Consider the following 19,724-nt stretch of genomic DNA (forward strand, 5'->3'; position numbering starts at 1 on the left):
TGTATTAGTACAGGTGTGTGCGTGTGTATCTATATATCTCTCTCCACAAAATCTCCCACTGTGGGCCTTTGTGGCAAATTCATGTTATGCTAGGGTTCCAGGTACTAATCTTGAACCTTAACCATCAGCTGCAGCTGGTAGTCCATTCAAGGCAAAGTGTTTACTAGTCTCAGTTATGGCCTGTTGATTATTCCATTGTCTTTGACAATGAAAGCCATCCGTTGATCCTCACTGTCTTAGTTAAGATTTCCCCCAGAGTAGGTCCTGTGTAAGGAGTTTGGGTGCAATGAGTTTGAGAAGTGATGTCATAAATCACCACAAGAGAGTGCACAAGCAAGACCACCAGGAGAGAGAAGCCAATAAAGGGTACATTCGCGAGCAAGTTTCACTCATAGCAGCTGGGGCTGAGTCCTGCTCTGGGGGCCCTAGAGAGACCTGTAGGATGAACCTCAGGTTTATCTACTGAGGGCCAACAGCAGAAGCATGTGTCCTGTCCCCTACTGGTCGTGTCACTCCTGAGGCATCAACCCCTGGTTTTTGGCTGGTGGCCAGGGAATGCTAGAAGGGTGCAGGGGGCTCCTGCCCTGAACTGCCTGCAGCAACCCCCTGGGTGGACCAGTGGGTATGGAACGTGCAGTGAGGCACCTCCAGCAGGTTGAAGAATAATGATAGAAGAACACAGTCCCCAAACTGTCTGAGTTTGTAGTTCTGTGTAAGCTGTGTGGTATGTGCCTGGTGTTCTGGCAATTCATCATCTGTAGTAGGAAGTGAGCAATCTACACAGAGAAGACTTAACTTAGGAATGGAAACGATAACATCTACAGGAATGTGCATCTAAAGTGTGGCTTTCGTAATGAGACAGACATTTCATCCAGTTTTTGTACCTGCTCTGAGACTCTTCCTCCCCATCTGCTGGAAATACATCCCCTCATTACTCAGAGACAGTGAAACCCCAGTCTAAGTTCAACTCTCCTAAAACAATTTAAAAAAAAAAAAAGTGCAATAATTAGGTATTCTTTCCTAGATTAAGGCAGAGTTTTGAAGAGCGGCGAGAGAACAGTTTTTTAAAAAAGAAAATGTGAGCTGTGGATTTTATCATACTTTTAGTCTCAATCATGTCAATATGAAGAATTACCTTCCATGAGATAAAATGCTTATAACTATAGGGATAAGCAAGCCTCACTGTATAGATATGCTGATATTTGTACACGTGTATCTGTGTACACAGCATCACGATAAACCCATTTTGAGATTTTACATGTGTACCCACGTATGTGTAGAGATTATGTTTTTAAAAATATTAGGATTGATTTTACCCAATTGACGTAAACATTTGTGTGGGGTTTTCCTCTTTATTCAGCAATGATTGAGTTGGTTGGAGATGCTGAGACATTAAACACACACACACACACACACAAACACACACACACGTATTAGTTAAATTTGCTGCCCAAACTGATTCGAGTTTGTATTTCCAGCAGAGCCGCCACTTGTCAGAGCCCATCATGGGCAGGGGGCCAGTTTGCTTTTTGGTCATTGGGTCTGAGTCACAGGGGAGGGAATGCATATGTTTCTGGTGCAGTAAGCCAGGGTGGTCTTTCCTGCTGACACACTCCAGGTTTACAGAAAGGCATCACTTAAAGCACCTGAGGATGGCATGCAGGGCACTTTGAGAGCCAGGTGTCAGCATCTCTTCTCAACTCCAAATTCAGTGACAAAAGCAAGCTGGCCCCTTTTGCTAAGACTGCTCAGATTCCTAGAATATAACCATTGATGCTATAACTCCTGACATGGCACCTGTATCTCAGGCATGACTGGCTGGTGCCCTGACTGGACAGTAGGTTGGCAGGCAGTGCCAGGATTCCTAACAGATATGCCCTCCTAGGTGAGCTCTGCCTCAGTGCAGACACAGTCTTAGCAGCAGCTACGTTAGCGTCCTGGCAGCTGGACACTGTGGAATCTCCATTTGCAGAACTTGTCTCTTCCTGGTCCTTTTAAGATGCTTTTAAGACCCAACATATAAGCACACGGAGCAAATTGGAAACAGATGGAGAGTCCCCAGGGCCCTTTAAGCAGTCTATCTCTGTGGGACAGGCCTAGTCTCCTGAGCTGCAAAAACATCCCTAGGTCTACGAAAGGGCTGAAACCTGGGAGCCCTGCCTTCCAGCTCTCTGTTAGTATGGTTCAGTGTGATTACTCTTAATTAAAGAGGGTAAGTTGCCTTATTTTATCCACAGGCTTATGAGACATAAAAATATTCTGGCCTTTGCATTCTTGAGGAAAACAGGAAGAGAGAAAAATCAACAGAGATCAAATTTCAATAGTCTTGAGGCATAAGAATTCAAAGGGAAAACAATCTTTTCAGTACTCTCTATGCATCTTAGATTTTAGAGACCTACATTTTATAACCAGGGTCTTGTTTTGCAGGAACCTATGGGACTCCCTTAAAACAGACTGGGTGTAGCTCCTTGTAATAGCTGGATCGATGTTTTAGTTAGCCATGGCAATGAAACAAAAAAAAATTATGATAATGCGTAATTTAAAACACATCAGCCAGAAAGCCACTTCTAACCACTGCCTTTCACTCTCCACCCCGATCAAATTTCAATAAGGGCTTCAAATATGGAGAAACTCATGAGTATTATAATCATTTGAAATTAGACAAAAAAGCAAGAAACTGGCTAGTTTACCATCTGAAATTGCTCTGCACACATTATGCAGTGTACCTGGTTGTTCCTTAGCATCAAGTTCCACCTTTTTGCTATGGCTTAATTGTCTCTCAAGAGGCAGGACTCAGGGTATCACAACTTGAGAGAAAAATGTGAGAAGGCAGGAAAGATGGGGAGTAAAGCAGAGAAGCTTTCAAGCCAACTATTGTTACCGTTTCCAGAAAGACAGGACAGAAAACAATCTGATGGCGTAGGCTTGCTCTATGAGCCAAAAAGTCAAGTTAAAATATTTGGCCCAATGAATGTTCAGTGAGTTTGTTTTTTTCTCTGGGTGGGGGTCTTTGGAATGATGGTACAAATAGATCATGGTCCTAAAGGGGTCAAACTCAGGTTAGAAGGCCAAAGAGAGGGGAGTGCTCCTGTATAGCTTAACACTCCAGTGTCTCTGCAGAACTAGGGTGTGGGAACCATCACTCCAGGCCTGTGCTAGATGACAGTCAGTGCCACGCCATTCCTTGAACAGTTAAGACAGAGAGAACACCATCTACTGGAAATGGTCTCTAAATCACACAAGGAGAGCTGAAGGCCTTTAAGCAAAAATGACATTCTCATTTCTTAGTATTTAGAGGGGACGTATTCTGAAAAACAAAAATCCATAAGCAAGGGCTGGCTGCCAGTTGGAATGACTTAATCACAAGTAACAGGAACAGGTTTTGCTTTTGCTGTGGCTTGAAGTCCCCACAAAAGTACCTATTTTCCAGAAAGCCACTTGCCACCATCACCTCCACTTAATAAAACTCCCAGAAGCAGCTGATTTTTAGCTGACCTCAAAAGCCTAGATGTGTGTTTCTAAAACTCACAGAGGACACCTGTGACAGGTCATTTTTCCTATGTGGAGTCTACCTATTCACTGCCAGTGTTCAAATGGGGAAAACTCTTAAGCCAGCCATTGGCCTGAGTCCAGTGTGCTACCCAGCAAACCAGGGCAGACGTGTGGATTCTTTTTACTGATTGGGAGACTGCCTCAGGTTGAAGATTGCTGGCTCCTTTCAAGTCTTTATTGGACAGTTATTTAGTTTTGTTTTTTTTTTAAACCAGTTAATTATAACCTAAATTAAGGCAAGTTTTTAAAAAGAGCAAATTTGATAAATGCTACCAATATGTGTATTTCCACTACAGGTGACTGTTATTTCTGATTATACACAGAAGGGAAAAGGTTTTTTGCTGTTTTTTTTTTTTTGAAACCATTAAACTTGTTTATTTTGGAAAATGCAATGTGCACAACAAGGTGTGTTAAGGAAGGAAAGATGTATTTCAATACTCCTGCTAATACAAAACATTCTGAGAGGGGCTCGGGCAACTTTAAAGGAAGCAAAACTCAACAATGAAGAATACTATAGTACAAAATTATGGCCAAAAATACTGTATTTTTAACCAGCAAGATCATTGGGGCATTATTATACAACATTAGGTGTTTTTTGCAAAACTAGTTCCCATCCCCAAACAATAGACAATACATGCATTTGAATGACATTTTAGGAACAGTAAATATTCTTTTAAATACTGCAAGTTAAAAATGTTTTCTGACAAAACTCCCTAAATACATAGGTCTAGTAAGGGTTTCCAACAGGATGATGGGTGAGGAATCCAGCAAGGAGTTGCATTTAGAGAGTTCTTTGAGGAAAAGAAATCCACCAAAAACGTGTGTCAGTCAAAGTAACCTGGACAAAGTTACATAGTATTATTCCAGCTTTCTTTCCTGAACTTAAAAATGTTCTACCAACGAATACCTTCCTGTTTTTTCTGCCTACCAAAAGCTTATATAAAAGTCAGAATTTCTTTATCCAAGATCTGATTTTACCCAACAGATGTTTTCATAACATGTAAATGTCATTTGCTATATTGGGTTGGAATCATATGGGGAAATGGAGGATACAGGGTAGATAAGGAAGGCAAGGAGGAAATTAATATTTGAGCACCTACTATGTGCTAGATGTGTATTCATACTTTGAACATATGATTCTAGAGGCAAGAGTGTTATTGAAAGGGCAGTGATCATTGGGAAGACAGCAGGAAATGGCTATTCTGTGAGAAAAACAAATGACAAGTTTAGGGTCTGTACTAAGTTATCTACTAAACAGCAGGTGTCTGGCTCCAAAAATCTCTAGCTAATCATATACAACTGAGCCATTTCTTTTCCTAATTTGATGGAACCAAAATGAAATCCCAAAGACACAGTTACCAGGACAGATCTATTAACGCTACATATGCTGGAAATATGTAGAGATAGATAAACATACAATATTACTAGTTTTTTTTTGTGTTTCTAACCAAAGATATATCTTTGGAAGAAAATATTAATGTATACCAAGCACACCTTATTTGTATCAATTGAGATGTTGATTACCAATTAAGTGGTTTTAAACCCTTATTTAATTTGAAGAAGAGCAGCAATATACATTACAATATTTGGGTACACTTTATTTTTATATGGGTTAACATTCTGCTATATTTCATTTCATTCGTTTTGAGAAACTGAAAACAAAGGGAAATCAAGGGTAATCGGTAGGTGATTTGAGGGAAATTTCCAACCAATATGTGAGTCTTGCAGTATTTCATTATACAGCCCTTTCTTCCCATTATTTTTTTTTTGCAAATAAGTCATTTTGACCCAAATCCAGCATAAATAGCTTTTCACCAATTCCTAACTTAAGACAACTAAAATTTACAATCATGTGGCAGTATAAATTTTAAAATTACAGTTCGTACACTTTGACAATCAAGATAGTCTGAAGTACAAAAAAGTAAATTGCCCTTTAGCTGAATTACCTTTTTAAAACAGGTCTGCTAGTTAATCTACCAAAAAAAAAAAAAATACAAGTTTTACGTGTTCTTCAAATTCCTTTTGTAGTTGTCATCTGCTAGTAAACAACATATGCAGGTTCCTAAATTTTTTTTTTCCAGTCTATTCATGACATTCAACAGAGCTCTTCATATGGAAATGTTAAAAACAAAAACTTCTAGGAGATTTATTTACTTTTGAATGGGTGTGTTATTTCCCTTTGTTTCAGATATGAGGCACAAACTTCTGAATTTAAGCTCTGTAAGGCATAGTAGAAACTTCCAATTTACAAATAAGGAATTCTCTGGGGGCTAGAACTGCCATGTCACGCAAAAAGGGAAAAATCATCTGTAAACTGGTACACTGCAATGTGTTAAGTGAGTCATGAAATGGCTGCTTGCCTTGGTATGCTGAAGAAAGGTTTCTGTGTTTTATGTTTTTGTTTTTGAATAAGACATGCCCAAGTCACCATAAAACTCACCACAGGTCTCCATTACCTAAGCATCAACAATAGGAGGCCAGTGGCACACGCTTATAACGCTTGCAATCACAATATAATATAAAGCATGAGTAAACTTTGTTTTTATACAAAACTGAAAAGAATCCCGTCCCGCCCCAGCCCCTTCAATAAAACCCCAAAGAAACAAAAAAGAAAATCCTTTAGCTTCGATTGACTGGTGTGGCTAAAATTAGGTTTCTATGCATCACTGCTGCTAGGGTGATCAATTTTTTCCTTTCTCAAGAGAAGGGATCTTGTCATGCACCCTACAGGAACAGTGAAGCCACAAACCTCAATTCTGCATAGCAAATTCCATCCCAATTTCATAAAGACAAATATAACAATCTTTCCCTGTTTTGCTCAGCTTCTTCAAGCTTTGATATCAGGTTTAATTGACTACATCTACTATAGCTCTATTAAATAGAATATCTTGATTCCCTAAAACTGTAACACTTATGATCTTGTGATGAGGTTTTCTCTATACACACTGTAGACCTTCAAATGCTGTTTAATTTTTTTTTTTTTTTTTTTTTTTTTTTTGCTGCACCAAATTTAAGAACGCCCTTTCAGGCAAGCAGTGGTCTCTAGCTGTTAAAACATTTCCTTAGTGGATCACAATAGCTTCTAAAACTGCCTTTCTAGTAAAGGCCATCAGAGATGTAATACTAAACTGTGCATTTGCCAAATAAGAATATGAATTGTATAAAAGCTCATATTCCAATCCTAGATCAAATGGCAAAAGTTCTACAAAGTTGGTTTCCATGTTTGTATAAAAGCTCCGACTGATTTTATGTATTTTGCTATGAAATTACCTTTGGGTCTTATAATCAGTATACCTCTACTCAGGAATGTGCAAATGATTTTATACAGCACGACGCTAGTACCGCTCTGTACGACAGTAAGGTTTTTTTTTCTTCTTTTCTAAATGGAAAGAAAATATCCCTAGTCAGAAATAAACTGACAAATTTACATTCTCCTCTCTTAAAAAAGTAAATAAAATAACATTATTCAAAATGTGAATTAGCTATAGACATACAATTACATAGATACATATCAATACAGCACATTCAATCTGCCAAAAAATTAATGATTACAAAGCCAGTATGGATGCTGCAATATCAAGAGAGATGTATGTACAATGATTAGAGCATTTGTAATTGCACTATACCTACAGGCAGTCTGTTTGTTAAATTACAGGTGCTTTCTGAGCAAGGGAAAAAAAAAAGTAACCTGTGTTGTTTGAGGCTTGGGAGAATCAAGAATGAGAACATCTCATTACTGTTTGGTGGCTTTGGTACTCATTTAACAGGCTGTGATTTTTCTCCCTCCCCCTTTGTTGTTCCAAAAGAGTGATTTATATGGAAGTTTAGACTAGTGCCAAATACCACTATAGTTAAAATGAGACCAGTATCATGGCCTAATTCTAACGTCCCAGCAGCTTTGAACAATCATGATTTATTTTCTTTTAAATCAAATTTCAACTCAAGCTGCTTGACAGAAGCTTGTCAATACATGTGCTGTATTTTTTTTTTGCATTTGTTGAAAAATTGCACATATAGAATTCCAAACATTTCTCCTGGTAGGTTCAGTTACACAAATACATGTTCTATAGAACACTGAGAGGTTACTTTTGAGTTAAGTCCACAAATCTTCCATAAGTTCAACCTAATCAGTTACCAGTTCAAGAAGATCTTGAAGGTGGTAAACTAGCAGGAACTTCAGATTTTGGAAATTAAAGGTGTCAGAATAATACTACCAACCAATGTTCCTGGCAGACTTCATTGAACTTAAAGAACCACTGAGAGTAAAACTGGTTTCAAATAAAGAGACATAAACAGATTTCCTGTTAAACCACACAGGATACTTTTTACATTGCCGGTTTGGACACTGAACATGGGACGTGAACACTAACAATGTCATCTTAAGGATAAAGAAAAGAATGGACCGTGAGAATCAAATTTATAGTTACAACTGTTTGGCAAATGGCATTTCTGGTTCATTCTCAGCCAGTCATTTTAGGCTTCACAGTCTTACTCTCTTACATTTTAAGATACCAGCTTTTATTTTTTAAGTTCTTATTCATTTTATTTGACAAAAAGCCAGCTTTGGCAACACATACCCATAATAAAAGTCATTTTAAAATTGTGGCCCAAACACTAAGAAAAAAAAGAAAGGAAAAGCTTGAACAACAACAACAACAAAAAAATTAAGAACAACCTATAAAAAGGTTCTGGGTAGCAGCCATTAGGGTAATGTAGTGTCTGTTGGCATCTTTTTTGGCATCTGCAATTGAAAGAGAAGGTAAGAAAAAGAAGCAAAGAAGGGAGGAAAGACAATGGCACGTGGCATTTCAAAAGAAAGGACTCCTGTGTGTCTTTGATCCTGCCTTCTGCATATTTCTCTGAGCAATCAAGCTATGGCTGAAGGTAAACATCTAAAAGAAATGACACTTAACTGTTAGACGGGCATCCATTGTCCCAGTCCAAAGTGAGACAAGACAGTATATTCTATTAAAAAAGAAACTATGTGTGTATCCAGAGCAACACATTTAAAACCATAGTATTAATACATATAATCCTTCAGCAAAAACTACAAACTTAAATTAAGCTGATGATGGCTTAAATCGAACGATGTGTCCTGACTGTATCATTTGAGAGAAAAACTTGACCAAGAATGGAACTAGGATAAAGGCCATTGTAACCTGGGAAAAAAATCAGGAGGGAGGTATGAATTAGGAGGGGAAAAAAAAGGGAAATCAGCTTTGTTTTGCTCCATAGAAAAGAAAAAGAGAGAGAGAGAGAAAGAAACAAGTCTTATCTTTGTGAGTGCATGACTGAGAATTTAAAATACATTGAGTCACAAGGTTTTGCCTAAAAAAAAGATAGAGAGGAAATGTGCTGGGACTGTACTTCAGCATCCTCTGTTTTTCCTCTGAATAGTTTAAATAAAATCATAATATTTACTACAAACTCTGTGGACACGCTCACACAGAGTCCAGGACGGCAATAAATTAGTATTATGCAAATTGTTTTCCACAGAAATACAGTCCCTCTTGTGTATCTTCAATAGCCCACCAGGGAAGGGCAGGGCGGGTGTCTAGGAGGCACAATTAGACCAGATTGTACTCCTTCAGGTTCAACTGGAGGATGGTGTCCTTGACGGCAGCAAAGACAAAGCGGATATTCTCGGTGTCTGTGGCGCATGTGAAGTGGGAGTAGATAATTTTGTCACTGTCTGGGTTCAGGTCCACGAACATCTTCAGAATGAATTCTCGGGCTGCCTGGGCATCTCTCTGGGGTCCTTTCGGCCAAGAGACAAGAGGGACACTTTGTTACCTAATCTGCTAATGTATTCAATCATCATTGGTTCAATAAATACTTACTGTGTCATTGCTCATGAAGCCTACATCTGCACTGCAGATTTGATCTGTTATAATCATTTTCCCTAACACTACTATGACTGACCATCCATCCACCCACCCAGGCACCCACCCATTCACAAAATGTGGATAGGTGAAAGCAGACAGATGACTTGAAAGCCAAGGCTAAGTTTATTTCTTAGCTTGGCTTTCACTCTGATCCCCTGAGTGATTGGGAGCCACTGTAGGCTCTTCATCAGGGGAGTGATGGTTTACTTCTGTTCAACTGAATTAATTATGCTTGTTTCAGCTATATAAAAAGTGTGCACAAAGATACAGCTGTCTCGTGCTCTCCTGTCAATCTGTCCTCCAAATGACCCAACATTACGGATCATTTTACATCTTCCAGACTGATATCTCTCTTAGAACAGAACACCTGTTTGTAAGGTCAGGTCTATCTACAATAGGCCTCTGTAACAGTCTCACTTCCATAGATTTCTGGTATTTCTGAGCACACTACATTTGTGTAGCATTCAGTTCATGTGTGATGATAAAACAATTGGTTTATATTTTCTTTTCTTTTATTTTCTCTTTTTTTTTTTTGAGATGGAGTCTCATTCTGTTGCCCAGGCAAGAGTGCAGTGATAAGATCTTAGCTTACTGCAACCTGTGCCTCCCAGGTTCAAGCAATTCTCTTGCCTCAGCCTCCGGAGCAGCTGGGATTACAGGTGCCTGCCATCATGCTTGGCTAATTTTTGTATTTTTAGTAGAGACAAGGTTTTGCCATGTTGGCCAGGCTGTTCTCAAACTCCTAATCTCAGGTGATCCACCCGACTTGGCCTCCCAAAGTGCTGGGATTACAGGTGTGAGCCACTGTGCCCAGCCTATATTTTCTTACATTGATTTGAGAAGGAGTCTCTTATGTACCAAGAATTGTCCTAGATGCTTTGAAAAAGGATTGTGACATATCTAGCAAGATAAACTAAAAATGTAGTTTTGCAATGGATTCTTAGATACGACACCACAGCACAGGTCGTATTTTTCACAAAAAATAAATTGGACTTCATCAAAATTAAAAACTTTATGTATCCAAGGACTTTTTTTTTTTTTGAGACAGGGTCTTGCTCTGCTACCCAGGCTACAGTGTAGTGGAATGATCATGGCTCACTGCATCCTCAACCTTCTGGGTTCAAGTGATCCTCTTGCCTCAGCCTCCTGAATAGCTGGAACTATAGGTGCCAGCAAGCCTGGCTAATTTTTAAATTTTTTGTAAAGATGGGGGTCTCACTATGTTGTCTTGAACTTCTGGCCTCAAGCAATCCTCCCACCTCAGCCACCCAAACTGCTGGGATTATAAGCATGAGCCACCACACCTGGCCAAGGCCATTATTAAGAAAGTGAAAGCCAATCTATAGAATGGGAGAAAATATTTACAAATCATGTCATCTGATAGGGGTTTAGTATCCAGAATATATAAAGAGCTCCTACAATTCAATAACAAAAAAACCCAATTAAAAAATAGGCAAAAGACTTGAACAGACATTTCTCTAAAGAAGATATACAAATGGTCAATAAGCACAGGAAAAGATGCTCAATAATGGTAATCATTTAGAAAAATGCATATCAAAACCACAGTGAGAGACCTCTCCACATCTACTAGAATGGCTATAAAAAAGTGTGAAATAACAAGGGTTGGGGACAATGTGGAGAGATTTGTACTCTTGTGCACTGTTGGGAATGTACAAAGGTGCAGCTGCTGTGAAAACAGTTTGGTGGTTCCTCAAAAAGCTAAACGTAGAATAACCATATGACTGACCCTGCTAGTCTACTCCAATGTATATATCTAAAGGAACTGAGAGCAGGGGCTCTGATAGACACTTGATCTTAGTCAAAAGGGCGAGAAGCAATGTACATTAATAGCAGCATTGTTAACAACAGCCAAAAGGCGAAAACAATCCAAGTGTCCATCAACAGATAAATGGAGAAACAAAACAAAACCAGACTATTAGAATATCAGAAACAAAAAGAATATTATTCAGCCATAAAAAAGAGTAAAGCTCTGATAGATGCTGTAATATGCATGAACTGTGAGAACATTATAATAAACCCAACATAAAATAACAAATATTGTATGCTTGCACACATATGAGGTACTTAGAATTGGTAAACTCATAAAGACAGAAAGTAGATTAGAGGTTTCCAAGGGTTAGGGGGAGGAAGGAAATGGGGTGTTGCTGCTTAATTGGGGTGGTGAAAATATTTTGAAAATACTGGTGATGGCTGCACAGCATTGTGAGTGTAATTAATGCCTTTTGTGAATTGTGCACTTAAAAATGTTAAAATGGCAAATTTTATAATTAAAAAAATGTTATATATCAAAACCCACTGAATGGTACACTTTAAGTGAATTACATGGTATATAAATCTCAACAAAGCTGTTTTAAAAGTGTATTTCATAGGTACTGATAGATATATTAATTTAAAACTTACTGTAAATAACATCAAAACACCATCACCTTTCAAGTATTGGATACCTATCATATATTTATTTGTCTTTGTGTTGCTTTATATATGCATTTCCTCCTATTTTTTCAAGTTAGTTCTATACCAAGCAATAAGAAACTTTTTTTTTCCTTGAGACAGAGTTTCACTGTGTTGCCCAGGCTGGAGTGCAGTGGCATGATCTTGGCTCACTGCAACCTCCACCTCCTGGGTTCAAGCGAATCTCCTGCCTCAGCCTCGTGGGTAGCTGGGACTACAGGCATGCACCACCACGCCCAGCTAATTTTTGTATTTTTAGAAGAGACAGGGTTTTGCCATGTTGACCAGGCTGGTCTTCAACTCCTGGCCTCAAGGGATCCGCCCACCTTGGCCTCCCAAAGTGCTGAGATTACAGGCGTGAGCCACCACACCTAGCAGGTTTTTTTCTATCATCAATATTCTTGTTACCTACTAGTGGGGATAAAGAGATCTTGCAGAACTCTATTGAGGGCTTGACCACCATTTCTAACAAAATGTACCCTGAGCTTCAGACAGTTGACTTGAATTATTCTCAAACCAACCTTTTTATAAATTGGAGATTACTCCAATAAACTTATATCTGATAATGCCAGAAGATGGGAGGAAAGAATTATAAAAACAAATAGACTACCCTCATTTGTACAACTTTAATGTTGAATTTTTGATGTAGGTGCCCAGAATTCAATTTTTTTTAATGACTAAGATGGCTGGCATCATATTTAATAGATAAAAAGTACAATTAAAAACAATATGTAAAGTATATATACAAGCAAATATATATATAATTAATGTTCCATCTTTTTCAATGTACTATTAACTTATTAACTCCAGAGAAGTAATAAAAACTATTCAAAACCAGAAAGTAACAGATTACCAGAGCTGGAGAAGTCTCTCATTTCATAAAAAGAACATTATATTTCTGGCTTCTGAATGAACTTCTGTATGATTTTGTACTTACTCTATTTGGGAAGGAAAGGACTATACCTTTTTTTTTCTTTTTTATTTACCCTACAGAATATAAGAACTAGATCCAAGTTTACTGAAGTGCACTTGAAAGGTGTTATGTTTGTAAGCATAAATTGCTATCTGAATAAACATACACTACAAAGAAATCATTACAGCCATCACAGCAGGAGCAGAACTCTGCAGTCTCTATGAACAATCTTGCAATTCAAGTCCATGTGGAAATGGTAATTTCCTTTCTTGAAGAGAAATACAGAAATGGCATTCATTATGATTAAGACCTTGTAAGTACAGAAATGTGGAAGTGTGAAATTTATAATACTATAAATGTGCTTATTACAAAAACATCACTGCAGAGTGGGCCTCAATTTTTTCAGTTTTGCTCATCTTACAAGGGCTTGGAGTTTCATGTAATGACTGCTGCACTGGCTTTGTAATAACAAAATCAATGTCTTTTTTCTTTTTCTGTGGCCAAGTTTCCTCTGTGCATTATATGTATACTGGGGTAAGGTAACAGTAAAAAAAAAAAAAAAAACAAAAAACTTCAGATTTCAGAATATTCACAATGGGCACATGTTGGGAGGAAAATGCTTGTAGTGGTGGGGAATCTGGGGAAATTATTGGAGAAAGGAGGTATATGAAGAGATTAGGAAGATGGTGCAGAGATCAAAAAACAGCACTGCAAACACTGATCACAGACTAAGTCTTTTATTGCAGAAAAATCAGCAACTGTGAAGTGTGGCTAGGTATGCTGCATCTGAGAAGTTTGAATGAACCTCTCAGAAGGGTTCACCTCCGTGGGCACCATGCTCTATCTGTTCTGCATCCTCCCTTATGCAAGCACATCATGAAAACGTGCCAGCCCACAAAATGGGGTGTTGTGTATGGTGTGGCAATTTCTCACACGCTGATTCTTACCAAGTTCCAAGAAAAATTAAGAAGAATCTCGTGTGTGTGTGTGTGTGTGTGTGGCAGGCAAGTGTGTTTAGATCTAAGCCAGATGTTTCATGCCTACTGTATTCAGGTAGACGTGTTTGAAGCTTGTTGAGGTGGGAAAGCAAGTTAACTACCCACACAGTCACTTCCTTCCATAGTTTTCTGAGCAACACTGAGAAGTGCAGTCTCAGGCACTGATGATTTATTTCCGGGCTAGTGCAAATTAAAAGGAGTGAAAGAGAAAACACTGTTTGTTTAGACTGAGAAAGTGTTTTTCAAAGAACAGCAAAGCAGAAAGGAAAATGTACTTGAAGAGAGGATATGAACACACTACTAATAAAAGGTACCATTTCTAACATGTGGTAACATCCCCAAATGTTTATATTATTTTAAATTCACCAACCTTCAGGATCTTACATGTATTTGAGAAGGGAACTTCAATTCATTTAACATGTAACATTTCCCTTTCACGAGCCAGGACTGTACCACATTCCATGTGGGATGAAAAGATGACTAAACCTCCATCCCTGATGTGTTTGTATCATCATAGAAAGCTATGAAGCTAAATTTAATCTTGGTTTCTAAAGTAATTACTTTTTTGTAGAAGTACAAAAACACTGTGGAATGATATCCATTCTGGATATCATATGTTGACAATGTAATTTTAAAAATAGTCTCTTCTCTTGTTGTTACATCACCTCCATGGTAGATACTTTTCGGTTTCTGCTATGTGACATACATATGATTCCATTCAATTCTTTTTTGCCCAGGGATAAACTGAGTAGCTAAATAAATTTGTCTGAGTCAACACAGACAGTGAGTGGCAAAGTAGAACTTTTCAGAGCTTGTGCTCTTAACTATCTAGACCACGGCTTGGCAAACTTTCTCTGTAAAGGGCCACAGAGTAATTTAGGCTTTGTAAACTATTCTATCTCTGTCACAATTACCCAATTCTGCTGTTATGGTGTGAAAGCAGCCATAGACAGTGTATAATGAATGGGTGTGAATGGGTGTGGCTATGTCTCAATAAAACTTTATTCATAAAACCAGGTGGTGGGCCATAAAGGAGAGATGTGATTATCTTGCCAAATAAACTTTTTTTTGAGACAGGGTCTCCCATCACCCAGGCAGGAATACAGTGGCAGGATCATGGCTTACTGCAGCCTTGACCTCTTGCCTCCCACCTCCTGCCTCATTTTTTGTAGAGAGAGGTCTCGTTACATTGCCCAGGCTGGGCTTGAACTCCTGTGCTCAAGTGATCCTCTCACCTCAGTCTCCCAAAGTGGTGGGATTACAGGTGTGAATCACCACACCTGGCCACATTGACTCTTATAGGGCAGTAGTGGTGACTCTCACTTGTTTTACAGAGTGGCTACATGTGGATGCATTTTGTTACCAATCACCAAGTGTTCAAGTGTTTCTCAGAATGGGTTGCGTGTCTAGTTGTCCAGGATTTCACAGTCTAGTTGGGGAGGGTAAGATCCTTTTCTAAGAACAAAGCAAATAATGCAAAGCCATAGGAGTAGTGAAGTGGATGCTATAGATGCTAAGTGCTGCACAAAGAGCTTAAAAGTGGGTTACTATTACTAATGGTGGTGGGACTTCATTGGGCTATGAAGTTTCAAAAAAGGAAGTATTTCCTGAGTATTCAGTAAGTGTCCTACATGTCAGGCATCATGCTAAATGTACACATATGTTATATACTACAGTGCACAAAACAATCCTATGAGTTTGGTCCTAAGGCCCAGAAAAATCAAGTGACTTGATGGTAGTTCATAAATAGGAAGTGTCAGAACTGGGATCTCAACCTTGATAGACTGATTTCAGTGGTGGGCTCTTGACTTCAAAATTGTGTTCCTCCCCAGAGAGAGGAGAGGCAGAGGTGGACTGTAACCAAATGAAAGGGAGAGACAGAGGGGACTATAAGGGTTAATACACAATTGGTCAAAACTACTGGACTGTTCCTTTTTCTGATCTGCTATTTCAAAGCAGATGAGTTTCTTTTCTTTCTTTCTTTTTTTTTTTTTTTGAGACAGTCTTGCTCTGTTGCCAGGCTGGAGTGCAGTGGCGCGATCCAGGCTGGAGTGCAGTGGCGCGATCTCAGCTCACTGCAACCTCCACCTCCCGGGTTCAAGCAATTCTCCTGCCTCAGCCTCCTGAGCAGCTGGGACTACAGGTGCCCGCCACCATGCCCAGCTAATTTTTGTATTTTTAGTAGAAACGGGGTTTCACCATGTTGACCAGGATGGTCTCGATCGCTTGACCTCGTGATCCGCCCACCTCAGCCTCCCAAAGTGCTGGGATTACAGGCGCTCGCCACTGCGCCCAGCCATGAGTTTCTTTTTCTATGACTTTTAGCATTGTTAAGGAATGCAATGTTTTGTGTCACTAAAAGACAGGGCAAACAACAATTCCTACTGTATCAGTTTCAACACACAGGCTGCACAGGGCAAGGGCAGCAATGGTGCGCTGTAGTGCGTTAACTCCCACACTGGGGTTTGGAGACAAAACCTATTCACAGCTACTGAGCTGTTGTATGAGTGCTGACTTACCATCATATTCTGGGAAGTAGTCGACTAGATGGGAATACATGATTTTCTCCTCTAGAAGATCTTTCTTGTTTAAGAACAGAATAACCGAGGAGTTCTGGAACCAGGGGTATGTGATAATTGTTCTAAAGAGAGCCTTGCTTTCCTCCATTCGGTTCTGGAAAAAAAAAAAAAATCAGAAAAAACAAGGAGTGAATTATATGATTACTTAATTTGTGAATTGTGTTTATTTTGTAAGTCCAACTCATCTTTTGTATACAACCAGTTTTTGTAGCCCTGTGTTGGATTTGTCAGGATTTATATGCAAATGATTCATGACACACATTGGCTGTTTTCATTATGCAAACTCTCAGACTGACAAGCAGAAGGGAGTATTTATTTTATAATAATAAAAATCAGCTAAAATAGCTCTTACGGTTGAAAGAGAAAATAATTGAAAGCCTAGAGAATCATGTTGTGAATCTGGAACACTGTCATAAATTCCCATAAAAAAATCATTCATTAATGACTAAACACTTGAGATCTGAACTAAGGACTAGATATGGCTTCATTTTGTATTTTTTAAGCTATATTTATTTGGGGCCTCACAAATAAATAGAGTTAATAGAATTAACTCTATTCTAAGCAATCAAAACAGTTACTTCTTTGTCAAAAGCATATCTATATTTCTAGATGTTTTCTAGAGTTATTACTCTACATACACACACACACCCTTTATAAACACATGGAAAATGTTGTAAGATCATACATTTCCTGTTCATGAGTGCATGCTTTCTCCCTATGTTTCACTATACTATTAATATAGAATTGTGGAGATACACATAGTAATTATGTGGAGATAAAAATGTAATATTTCTCACTTTCAGCATCTGTGAGTAAGTGTTCTCACCTGAAGCTACACTTTCAAGCCTACCTTGGTAACAGAAACCCTAAATGGATTCTCAAGAAAATTAGTCAGCTTGCTACTATAAATGAAGATGCTATTTGAGGCTGTTCCTGAGTTAAATCATTCCTCTGAAAAAAAAAAACAAAAAAACACCATATCAGCCAAAAGCTAGAGGGCCTCAGAGCTTCTTTCGTCTCTCCTTACCATTCTTTCTCCCATAGACTCACCTCTCTAAATCATTCCTACACTTGGGTTACAGATGAAGGCAGCAGATTTGGGAATTCTCCTTCCCATGAGGAGATTAAAGCCAGGATGTATGGGCATGCTTCATCCTGCACACACTTTCCAACCTCCCTTCTTAGTTCTCCATGTTATGACTGGGTTTGTGGCAATGGAAAGGGCTGCCTGGGATTGTGCCCACCTCTGCTGCTACAGGGTGGTTTGGTGGCTTACACCAGAGCATGCTAGTTTCCTGCCATGTGAGCTGGCTTGGCGCTGGGCTCTGATCCAGGCCCAAATCACTTAGAGCTTCCCTTCCCTCATTTATGGTAATCAGTTTAGCCAAGCATCTCAACTAGGCCAATTAACTTGAGGACTTTTGCTGGGAACTCTGGAACAGAGAACCTTGCTTTCATGCAGTGTGTGGAAAAGGAATCATGGAGCTTTTAGCAGCCATTTGGAAAAGTGAGTGAAAAACAAATTGGGTCCTGCTCACCTGGTTTTTAACCTCTTGCTCCAACCAGGGCTAAGCTTGGTCATGCCTTTAGATTTGTCAGGAACATCAGTCAAAAGAACCTTCTGTGTTTTCAACTAGTTGGGGCTGTATTTTTCTGGTTTTTATTATACAAAATACTTCCAGTTGGTAAACCTGGATATATCCTCCCTCCAAACTTATACAAGGAAGTGAATGAGAATGACTGAATAGACTGGCTATGAACACCTTCTGCTCAGATTTTGCCTGCCTGCGGTAGGATGCTCCTGGAATTTCACAGTGAAGAGTTACAAAGGCCATGTATTGCTCCTCTGCATAACCCTTGACTGGTGTTCTGGAAACCTCCAGGGAACTCAGCTTTTACCAAGTACAATAATCTGGATCCTGAATATGTCTTCTTCTTTTCTTCTGTAAAGTGTGCCAGTTCAAATCAAGTCATAAGGCACACTTTTCCAAAGCAGATCTTTGCCAAATCAGCCAAAGTCCATTGTCCCCAATCTCTTCAACCTGTTAATTTTGTGCCAACAATTGCATAGATAATTAAAATTAATAAAATATGTGGGCTGATATAATGAAAGATAACTTCATGGCTCAAAAGACAGTGTTTATTTCACTGCATACATTTCTCTTTTATATAAATGACAGCACAGACTTTAACATACCTTTACTGTCTATAGGCCTTTTACTAGTTCTCATAGCCAGTGATAAGATTTTAAGCTCTGGAAATAACACTGAGAAATGATATCTTGTAGCTTGAGATTTTATAGGCTGAGTGTTTCAGGACTGAAGACAAAGGCTTTAATAAGAACTGAAATAATTTTTTAAAAAAAATTTAAAGAAAGTTAATTAGATAGTGACATCCCTGATGGGAGAGTGGTGTTTTTCTTTTTAACCCCTGTTACTTATAACTAGAGAAATTCTAGAAAGTCATGCTGTGGTCTTCAGAGGAGCCCCGTCTAAAGGTATGTTCAACTGGGCATCAACCAAGCAAGTCTCCATTAGAAAGCCTTATTATATTTAGCATTCTTGAGAAGGGGCGTGATGGGTTCCAAGGGAAGGGGTCCTAGTAGAGCATTTTCTGGTTGGAGACTTTCAAGGGGAAGTGACTAGACTATGCGCAGAGACAGGGAGGGTGAGCCTGACTTTGCACTGATATAGAAGAAGGTGTACCATGTCTCTCTGATTAACAATTTCCAGACTGGACTGGGGCCCGACTGAGCCCAGCATTGTGTTCCAGAGACAACTTGCCCAGGGTGCTGCCCATCTGCACCTAGTACTGCTGCACTGGGGCTGCTCTGGAGGCAGGTCCTGCTGAAGCTCACCCATGCATGCAGTCTGGGGCTGCTCAAGGACATACCTCCATTCACCAGGTGCCACGTGGACTGAAGCCTGCTTCTAGCTCAGGGGAAAGCTAAAATGGGCAGATGACTGGCAGATGAGATCAACTTTCAACCAGGCCTGCCAAATTGAATCTCTGAGGGGACACTCCAGGAATCTGCTTCTTACAAGCCCTCCAGGTGATTTGAATGCACACTCAACTTTGTGAAGCACTGTTAGTGTCACTATGAATCACAGGGGGTCTTCTTAAAACAAGGCTTCTGCTTCAGCATGGGGTGGAGCCCGAGGGTCTGCATTTCTAACAAGACCGCACTGAGCTGGAAGGTACAGAAAGCTTGCCAAGCCCAGGACAACAAGGGAGGTGATGCTCTATCCCATTTTCATGATAAGAAGTGCAAGTCAAAACATACAGCTGAGCGTCTGATTCTGTGCAGACTTCTTTCTTTCCCCCC

General features: G+C 39.3%; 1 protein-coding gene across 2 annotated transcripts in view; it reads right to left on the reverse strand.

The window, feature by feature from the left end:
• Nucleotides 1-6,517: 6,517 nt before the first annotated feature.
• The window catches only part of GNAQ (G protein subunit alpha q), a 308,682-nt gene continuing 295,475 nt past the window's right edge, over nucleotides 6,518-19,724 (reverse strand). For both annotated transcript variants that reach the window (XM_002819888.5, XM_054520078.2), the window contains exons 6-7: nucleotides 16,340-16,493; nucleotides 6,518-9,310 (exon numbers count right to left, since the gene is read on the reverse strand). In XM_002819888.5, coding sequence (XP_002819934.1) covers nucleotides 9,120-9,310; nucleotides 16,340-16,493 — 345 coding nt within the window. In that variant the 3' untranslated portion in view covers nucleotides 6,518-9,119. The remainder of the gene's footprint in view (nucleotides 9,311-16,339; nucleotides 16,494-19,724) is intronic.

This window comes from Pongo abelii, chromosome 13, assembly GCF_028885655.2.
Source record: "Pongo abelii isolate AG06213 chromosome 13, NHGRI_mPonAbe1-v2.0_pri, whole genome shotgun sequence".
Taxonomy (NCBI): Eukaryota; Metazoa; Chordata; class Mammalia; order Primates; family Hominidae; genus Pongo; species Pongo abelii.